The sequence below is a fragment of the Heterocephalus glaber genome, unplaced genomic scaffold (assembly GCF_053883595.1).
Source record: "Heterocephalus glaber isolate CG9 unplaced genomic scaffold, H.glaber_assembly_v1.0 deba00000546, whole genome shotgun sequence".
NCBI lineage: Eukaryota > Metazoa > Chordata > Mammalia > Rodentia > Bathyergidae > Heterocephalus > Heterocephalus glaber.
In genome coordinates, this window is record NW_028258147.1 from 12108718 (window position 1) to 12119118 (window position 10401).

The 10401-nt window shown below is 41.2% G+C and overlaps 1 protein-coding gene across 1 annotated transcript; it reads right to left on the reverse strand.

Moving 5' to 3' along the window:
• Window positions 1-2210: 2210 nt before the first annotated feature.
• Window positions 2211-9995, reverse strand: Lmod2 (leiomodin 2). Its single transcript, XM_004856423.3, has 3 exons — window positions 9567-9995; window positions 3200-4525; window positions 2211-2682 (listed from the first exon to the last, which is right to left on the reverse strand). Exons 1-3 carry the CDS (start codon window positions 9837-9839, stop codon window positions 2656-2658), a joined length of 1626 nt encoding a protein of 541 aa, XP_004856480.1. The 5' UTR covers window positions 9840-9995; the 3' UTR covers window positions 2211-2655.
• Window positions 9996-10401: the final 406 nt, after the last annotated feature.

The following is a 10401-nucleotide window of genomic DNA, read 5'->3' on the forward strand; positions in this document are numbered from 1 at the left end:
ATGAGGTGTATTTTCAGAGATCAACATGAACATATAAATCACAGTCTAAATGCTTCATCTGGTCTTGGCCAGGCTTTCCATGAGTGAGTTGAAAGCTCTTTATAGAAGATGAACTAGTTAGTTTTCCTGCCAATTCTCTGAGTTTACAGGAGGGATGAACTGGGATCCCTGTCCTGTTGACTACTGGTTGTTCCAATACCTTTTGACCTTGTGCATTCACAGTACTGAATTCTGCTTAATATATTCTAGAAATCTTTTTACTTAATGGTTAATGTACTCAGTGTCTGAGCATATTATACATGTCTTATTATGGATATTATAATATTTTGCTTTGTGGATTGAATATGAGGGTCTGTATCTTTCTTTAAATTTTATGAGTGCCTGGTAAGCGCAATCTGCACTCTCCTAAAGTATAAAGGCAGCCTTTTATAAAGCAAAGGAGAAAATAGATCTCTTGCTGCTCACTTCCAAGGAAAAAGCCTGGCTCATCTCTCCAGCCCAGCTAGCTCCTAGAACACCAGGGCTGGCCATTTCTTCTTTACTCAGGAGGTCTTACCAGTGACCAGTGTCAGCAAACATTTGCTCCTCAGCCTCAACAGGGTGGAGTTGGAAGCCATTTGCCTCTCATTCCTTCCCTTCTGTGTAGAAGAGCCCTGTCCTCATACACACAAGGGTCAGGAGGAAGGAAAGCCTTGCCTTTCTGTTCTAAACACACACACACACACACACACACACACACACACACACTCCATATGCTTTAAAAATCTAAACTTTCACTTTTTTTTTCTCTGAATAAGAATGAACATGGTTGTGAACACTAATGGACAAAGGTAAAACAAGTAAAGTCACATTCAAGGGAAATAGCAACCTCTACAGTGGTTCTAAGAATGGGTGGCCTTGGGGACATTTAATTAAGTTTGAGTGGAAGGTGTGAAGGGCAATGAAACAGAAGAGCCTGGGCTTTGCCATCAGAAATTGCCAATCTCACATATAACTCTAACCTTTCTGTTCCTTAGTTTCTTTGTCTATTGTATAGGGGTTTCATCTTTCGAGTTTATGAAACATACATGAGGAAACTCAGTACAGAAAATGTCACTCACCCAATTTTCCCTTCACACAGAGCTAGGGCACTGACTTAGCTCACAGGCTGTTGAAATCCTCTTTAATGATTTAAGTGATTACATCATTTCTTCTTATTCAGTAAGAGGATGGGTAAACAATAGAGGCAGACCAGAAGAAACAGACTCAAGAACCACTGACGAAATTTCCTAGTGAAATACAATCCTCTTGATTGGAGATAATCCAAAACTCTATCTATGAAGCAAATAATTCTTGAATGAGTGGCCCATAAAACTTACCAAGGCTAGTGTTCTAAACTGTAGGATACAAAGGATAAATTGCTAATCACAGTTAATACAAAGGATTTTAGAAAGGATTTATAACTTTCATAAATTAGCAAGGAGCCCCAGAATGGAATAAAGGCAATCTCTGTTACTTCTTTCTCTTATTTGAATTCAGACATTCCTTCAGTGACAAATGGTGGAGCAAAATAATAGTTGGGATTGCAAATTCATGAGCCTGTGCCCTCAGGTGTATTTCTATTGGCATGAGCACAATTTGCATACGGCAAAAATTAATTAATTTTTAAAAAGACAAAACCACTGGACTAAGGTTTGTTCAGGGAGCGTTCTGAAGGAGATGGAGTGGTGCATCTTTAAAATCAACCCCAAGGTTGCTCTGAATTTGGAGGGCTTCCTTTTCAGGCACTCCCATAGGCTTATTTCTTCCCTGCTAAGAAACTTCCTAACTTTCCACTTTTTCCCTCCCAGAAATAGTTTACTTTAGTAATAAATAAATGAACTAATTTCTGGCTACCTATCAGACTTGTGGAAATACAGGAGTATCTGAAGCTATCTCCCTCTAACATCAATAAATTCAGGATCATGAGCACCACGTTGGAGTTTTTCCCTTTTTTTTTTTTTTTTACTACTAAAAGAGACTTTTATTTTGTTTGTTTGTTTGTTTGTTTGTTTTGGTACCAGAGATCAAACTCAGGACCTTGAGCTTGCAAGGCAGGTGGTGGAACCACTGAGCTAAATCCCCGGCCTAATAGAGACTTTTGAGGAAATTATTGATTCCAGGTCTTAAGAAAGAGATCTAGTCAGATTTTCATGGCCATGAGAAAACAAGGAAAAGGCAAGTGCTAACAATTTAAACCACTTTTGGGTGAAAACATAATATTTTTAATATTCAGAAATGTTACATACATACTTGACAGATGTATCAACTCAGAAAAACATTAGTTTGGCGTTTAAAAAAGGAAAATAAGCCTTCAATCCAAATTTATTTGGATTACAAAAATAACAGCACATTTCTATAAGTCATTACAAGTCAGAGCCGCCAACACATCCAGATATAAGGATCTTTAACCACTTCCTGCCCATATAAATCTCATGTTATAAAAAAGAAGTTTATTGTCATATTTACAGAAGAAACATGCTGATTGTTTCTTAAAATTCTCTTTAGAATTCTTAGGTGAGGCTAGCTTTAAAGGCAGGGAACATTTCATTTGAAGAAGGTATTTTAGAAACATCTCACAATGCATGTCATTTTAACACCACTTGACAGTTCCGTCCTCTTCTAGAGTCTGTTTTTTTATCGCAGAGCTTCCGGAACCTCCACCTACAAAAATAGGGGATTTTCTTTCAATGAGGCAACGCAAACAGTGAAATAAAAAAAAAAAAAATCTATAGAGTCTGTCTCTAGGATTTTCTGAGAAAAACCTCAAATAAAGATAGATTATTACTGCATGGCATTCCCATTTTATATTATAAATTGGGTTGTAAACTACTTGTGAAATTTTCAACAAATTGTTAAGTGTAGATTATACTCCCTGATTTTCTCATTTAAAAAACTGTTTGTTGTTGTTGTTGTTGTTTTTTAATATTTGAAATGTCCTAAAGGGTCCTGACCCTTACAGAACTGAGATGCAAAGACATGGCCTGAGCATATACCTCTCATATGGAAATGTGCTCATTCATGTACCTGCTCCTAATGTTTCACACTTGCTCTCACATATTAAAGCATCTGGAATATTAATGAGTATTTGGAGAATCAGGAGACTTTGGTACCATCATGCAATGAAGGCTGGACTCATCCTTTAAACCTGCTCCTGAATGTCTGTTCTGGGGTTACTTACCCTCCTTAGCTGTCTTATGCTGCTTCCCCGAATCGCTTCCATGAGGTTGTCATGAGCTGACCTCTGTGGAGTAGAAGGTCGGGAATTGTCTTCCATTTTCTTCTCTTGCACTGACCTCAGAGAATTTTTTATTTCCTTTAAGATATTGTTTGGCTGTTTCTTAGCCTTTTTGCCTTTTTTCTTTTTCTGTCCATTTTGTAGAGCCCGCTGGGCACTCTCCTGTTGTTTGATAACTTCTGCAATATTTCGGGTGATGAGCTTTTTCTCTGGCAGTGGAGGAGGAGGAGGTGGTGGAGGAGGAGGCACCATTTGGGGAGGAAGAGGGGGAGGGGGAGGAGGAGGAGGGGGGGGTGGGACCACAGTCTGGACTTTCTTGGGGACTTTGGGGGATGACCAGGGAGAGTGCCTGGGAGATGCATAAGGTGAAGAGCCAGGTGTTCCTCTTTGCCAGACTTTGGTCCTAAGACTGGATCCTCCATCATATCCCTCTTGCTGTTTTTGCTCCTGCATCCGCTTTTGCCTCTGCTTATCCATATTTCTTGTTAAGATGCTCGTCATGCTCATTCTTGGTCCTGGGAGCTCAAAATGGTACCCCAGCCTCAATAATGTTGTGTTCTCCTTCAGCAGCTTGACGATCTCCATCTCAACCTGGCTGCCCATGATGTGCCTCTGGTTGTGGAAGCGCAGCTCTGTGAGCACTGTGTTGTGCTGCAGAGCTCTCATGATGGCCAGGATCCCCTTGCCGGTGATAAAGTTGGATTCCACATTCACATTGGTGATGTGCTCATTGACCTTGAGCATTTCCGCAATGACTTTGGCCACACTGTCATCAGCATGTGTGTTGGCCAGGCTGAACGTCTTCACTACCGTGTTGTCCTTGAGAGCTTCTGCAAAGCGGGTGAGAGTTTGTGTTGTGATGTTCTCTATATTGTTCAAATTGACTTCTGTGGTGTCAGGGTCATTGTTTTTAATTTTTTCCAAAGCATCCTCAATCACAGTAGGATTTCCACAAGGGTGAATGGGAGCTGGGGACTCTGTGTTCCTGCTACTGTTGCCATTAGTCAAATTTATATTTTCTACTTGACTCCTAAATATCTTTGGCTTAGAGTCTTCAGAATTGACAGTATCATAATTTACAGTTCCATTCATACCTTTTGGTGTTTCAATACTTTCCTCTTCTTCACTGTCTTCTTCCTCTTCGTCCTCGTCTTCCTCCTGGGATTCCTCCTGCTCCTCTTCCTCTGTGTACACATCCTCAGATACCTCACTGTTACTTTCAGTGAAGATCAATTCTTCCTCACTCTCTTCTTTGTCTTCTTCTGAAACCTGAGGAGTTTAGGGTCATCATTAAATTTTTTATTTTTAAGCACGTTTTATTTATTTACAGAACTAACACATAGCAAGTGCCGTAGAAACCTATAATGACAAAATTAACAATTCCGTGCTTCTGTTATAATTCAGGTGACCAAGGCTAACATTTTGCTGCATAACAATCAATGGCTTTTTCTACAAACATTGGTTTGGTATAGAGTATCCAAAATCCAAGCTATGGAATAAAAATATATTATCATTTTAAATAAGTAAGTCAGTTTAGTAAGGGTTTAAAAAATTCTTAATAAATACTGAAAACAACCTAAATAAATAAATACTGTATATTTTTTCTTGACCACAGACTCTATATGGCTTAACTCCTTCGTTTGCTTGCATTTTAGCCAATCCAAACTTTTCTTCTGAAATCAGCCCTCTGTCCTTTCTTATTATTCTGTCCTAAACAAATGACAACAAAAATATATGACACGGGAATTAGTTCCCTTTATTTAATGTTCAAAATTCTTTCCCGGACTTTCTGTGAAAAGCAGATGTGATGGGAGCCAAGTGCTCTCTGCCCCATTTGTCCAAGTGTAGACAGAACACAGGATATCATTTGAGCCTCCACATTTATTGATTTCTGTGGTAGGGCCTGATGCAGGGACTTAACAACTCCCATCACCCATGAGGTGCTGCTCAGGCCAGCAGGAAGTCAAACCCGAATCTATGCTGAAAAACATTCAAGTTGCCCTTCTCAGTAATCAGCTTGAAACCCTAATAAGCTCAGAATTAAATGAGACGGACTGCGGATCACCGGGTAGGAGAAATGGTCACTCTTGACACTAGCTATATTCAGACCATCAACATTGTCCAACATAGAATGGTAGAAAATCTTGAAGCAAGTTATTGCCCAGTCTGGTGGTTTTAAATTTATTTAGCATGTATCAGTTAAGAGAGCCTTTCAGGTAAATACAACTTTGTTCTACCTTCATCTTTACTTGCTGTACAGAGAAGTCTTAATGACCGCTTATTTCTCTTTTAGAAATAATTTTTTTAAAAGTCTGGAAGGTGTAGATAGAGTCCAATTTCCCCTCCTGCTATATTTTTAGTCCTTTCTCTTTACATTCTCTGAAGTCTAGGGCCTTCCCTCTTCCCCAAAGCCTTGATTGTATTCTACATTGGAAAGGGGTTCTTCTGGGGTTTTTTTCATCCAAGGGGTGCTGCTGCCTGAGGCATGTGGATCAGGCTTTGGAAAACTCTGCACTTGTTTCCAGGTTTGTTTGTCCAGTTGCTATCACAAAATAGCCTTCAGTTATCCACTTGTTTGGAGTGGCAGGCACCAAGTGATGGCCTGGGGAAGGGGTCAGCCACTCCTGTGATGTGATGACGTGTGGTCTTAATTTACTCACTTCTTCATGAGCCTGGAGGGAGAGGACTCTGTGTGTGTGTGTGTGTGTGTGTGTGTGTGTGTGTGTGTGTGTGTGTGAGAGAGAGAGAGAGAGAGAGAGAGAGAGAGCGCTCTTGGCATATATGAGGAGAAAGAGGGAGTCCAGCAGTGGAGGAAATGTATTAGCTGGAGGGAGAATTGGAGACAAAGTTCTCACTCCCATCCTAAATTCCTTTGTGTGTGTTCTTATAGCTCCAGTCCATCTAGGCTATGTATATGCACATAATAAGTGTGTGTTTTCGTGAGGAAAGGGGGCTGTCTCAAAATCCAAGGTCTATTGCTCTTTATGCTACATTTGAATATTATCCCCTTTGGTATTTTGTAAACCTTTGGGCTCTATCTACAAGAGCTGTATCTCCCTCTAAATGTACTGGAAATAAAATATCTAAACCTGGCATTTAGCAAAATGGATCACCATGGAACATGTATCTCTTCCAGAAAGCCTTCTTTGACACTCCCTCAAATTGTCCCTGCTATACATTTCCAAACATTGCACCTCCCCAATAAACTGCCTGTCACACTTATTTTAATTACTTGTTATTTTCCCAAATAGATGATTAATTGGGAGAGAGCAGGACCCTTGTCTGTTTTGCTCACCTCACCCAGGGTTAGCATGTAGGAGAGACTCAACAAATATTTTTTTACTGAATGGATCTAAGTTGACATGGGTTAACAGGTGCTCACATTGTGGACTAGCCCCAGGACAAAGTTCTGATAAGGTCAGGTGGGGGTAAGGTGACAACTTTTCTGGTTTGTTTGTCTGAGCCTGAGGGTTTGCCAGAATGCAGTAATTTTAGTTGTAAAATCTAGATAGTCCAAGGTAATGTAAGATGGTTAGTCACCTCTAGGTGTGGAGCATCTAGAAGAATATCTGAAGGATGAAGGGGTTCTAGAGAGAGGAGGCAGGAGGTTGCAAAATACAAACTTTGTCTCCTTTAGAAATTATTTAGGGGAAGAGGGTGGGAATAGATCTCCTATATTTGCTCTTTGGAGTTAATCCTGGTGCTTTGGGAAACAGAGGTCGGAAGGTGGGTGGGCATAGATTCTATGACGAGGTGGGAGTGAGGTGGTGAGGGAAGTAACTTGGAGAAGGTGACCAGCGGTGCATTTGAAGAATAAATAAGGCAGTGGGAAGGAGGTGGCAGCCATTTCTTCTGATCACCTCCCCAGAAACATCACATGAATTAGGAGGTGAGAGGCTTGGTTCTCAGTTCTTCCCTGTTTCTACCCATAAAGAACTGGTTGGCTTTAGAGAAGTCACTGGGTTTCAGAGAAACTACAAGAGTAGAGTCATTTTTAATGCCATAATTTTTCCATGTGCTGTAATTCACTGGAGAGCTCCCTAGACCACAGACTGGTGGGCCCCATCCCCAGAGTTCTCATTCAGCAGATATTGGGAGCCCTAGAATTCAAGTTCTCAGAGGTCCCCAGGTGCTGCTGGAGCTGCTGGTTGGGCACCCACAACTTTGAGAAGGACAGTCTTGGTGCCAACAGAGCCTAGTTTGAATTTCAGTTCACCTATCAGCTGTAAACTTTGAATACATTTCTTAACATCTCCTAGTCTCAGTTCTCATGTGCAGAAAGGTAAAAGGGAAATGAGATAATGAGAGGAAACTTATTGGCACCTGTGCCTGTGATCATTGCAGATCCAGGGACCCTGGAGCTCAAAGGCATCACATATTTGTGTGAACCCAGATGGGCAGAAGGCTGTCAATCAAATAGGTGTTTGACAGGATTTTGATAAACCTTTACAGAGCCAGATGTCTGACCACCAAGACCCCCAGCTCCTCCACAGTTTCTACTGCGCTGCTTTTCACTTGTGTGGCTGCCAAGCTCCCTCCCCTTTCAGCTGCTTTGAGTTTTTTCTCTTGTGGTGGAAGTGGATTTACACTCTCCATCAGCAGTCTTCTGCCCAGCACTCCTTGTGACTACAGAGACAGCTGGGCAGCAGAGAAAGTGGAGTGGGAGAAAAGCTAACTGCTCGAGAAAGGAATCAAAGTTCACCAACAAGACAGCCTCTCTAATTGGGCCGATAAGCCACTGGCAGGGATCAGCAAAACCTTTGGCAGGATCAGTTGGGTCTCATCAACAGCTGACAACAGGCTTTGTCCTTCAGTCCCTGCCATCGTCCTGACAGTATGACATTAAAATGCCTTTGTGGGGTTATTGCTTTACTGGCTGCATGTCTTGGATAGGCAGAAACAATTTTATTCTCTTTATGAAGGAAAATTTTAATAACCCTAATGAAAATATCATTCTATTTTATCAAATGTTTGACATTCACTCCCACATTAAAGAAAAAAATCTCTTAAAATTATGGCCATGGAGGGATTGATTAGCTTAACTACTGGCTGGTCATGTGTGTCCCTTCTCACTTCCCTTCTAGCTCTTCAGCACAGGCAGTGACTGTGGTCTGGGCACATACTGGCCTGGTTCCAGTGGGCCCTTCCTGCAATGATTGACATGGACAAAGTTCATGCATATCTTTCTGCAAATGTGCCCCACACACCTATCATGAAGATCATCTAACGGCATCTAGATTAGGGTGGTAGAAGTCTTCCCACTGGCCTGAAGCCATTTTGATTTTAGGTGATTTCAGTAGAATGCAGGGTTTTAAATTATTGCTCTTGAACTGTGTTCTTCCACAAAATCAGAACTTTTTTTTATATATTAACATCTTACTGTCTTAATGACTTTCCCAGAGGATATTCTTTGAATTTCCTTCCAGTAGTGACTCATGTGGAAAATTCAAAATAACTGTTTATTGGGAAGTACATAAGAGTTTGGTAGACCTGAGCTGTAATATGAACACATTTTCTGGCCTCAGAATCACCATCATATAGACAGATGGGTCCCTAGAGACCATCTGCATAGGCATACTTAACCTGGGTCCTCAGATAGCTTTCATCATTTTGAAATTCTGTGCAAAAGTATGGGTATATTTGCGCATGTGCAATTTTCTTGAGAAAGTCCAGATTTTTTCTTGATACACACACACACACACACACACACACACACGCAAAGTGCCCTTTGAACTTCCTTAAAAAACAAATGAAAAACTAATCCTGAAGAATTGAAAAGCTGTTCAAAGTTTAACAACTTGGGGACAGACCAAGACTAAAAATAAGGCCCTTTGACTCTCAGCTCCGTATACTTCCTACTACCCCACACTTCTTGATTCTGGAAGCAGAACTATTTTTATTGTAGCCACTATTGTAATGAAAGCAGCAGTAAATAAATGTACTTAGCTGAAAAAAAAATTGTATCAGAAACAGATACTGTACCACATCACCAACTTATAGCTCAAATAAGACTTATTTTTTGGCAAAATATTTAAACTCATATGTACTGGTTGTGAATTATTGCCTTCTTGAGGTTCCCATTTTTAGTCAACCATAAAGGCCCAGCTAAGAATTTTTACTTATGATTCATTGGGTGATCACAAGAGTTACACATCTGTCTCAGGGTAAGAAATGTTTCAATAATGGGTACAAATAAGTCACAAGGGAATTAAAGTGATGGGGAACGAGAGTTAGAGAAAACAGAGGGGCCTGGGTTTAGGGTGAGGGGATGGGTGGTGGGATTAGCCAAAGAAATGTCCCAAGAGCCTACCTTTCCACACTCCCCCAGCCTCTCCTTCTCCAAGAGTTTTTGGGACTCCTTTTCCCAATAGGCCATCAGTGCCTCTCTGCTGAATGTCCCTGTGGGCGTTTTCTCAGTCAGACTCTTTTGCCTTAGACCCACAGGAAGGTTACGATCAGGTTCAATGTCTTCCAGCTCCCTCTCCAGCTCCTTCAGCTCCTCAGCTGACAGGGAGGCCAGGAGTTCATCCTCATCAATGGATTCATATTTACTAAGTCCTCTTCGGTAGCCAAAGGTAGACATGGTCCCTGCTTCGTCAGACCCACAGGTTGCTAGAAGAAGCAGGCATTCAAGGCAGCCAGAGGCAGGCCAGAAAGCAAGTGGGAAGGCTGGGCAGCAACTGGTACTAGGAGTGGCTGCAGTAGCCTTTTAAGTGTGGTGATGTAGGGCTGTGACAATGCAGGGAGGGTGAAAACATGGGCTGTTTTAAGCATCAAACGTCAGCTAGACATTTGAACACAAAGAATGTCACATCGGTGGTGGATGGAGGTCTCAGAAGCAGCGGGGATTATTAACATAGTGGCCAGGGCCATATTTAGCTGAGCCTGATAGCTCATGAGGACAGGCAGAGAGTGTTTCAGATAGAGAGTGACATAGTTCTTCCCATTCTGTGTTCAAACTACAAGGGAATAGAACTTATTTTGAAAATGACTTGCCACTACCCCATGGCCATGAAAAGATTCTTTCATTATAACCTTAGAGTTTGAGAAATGACTCCACAATGCCCTATGGATGTTTATTTTGGTTCTCCTATAAATATACCATGGGTGATGTGGATAGAAATAGAGGCTGCAATAATACAGTA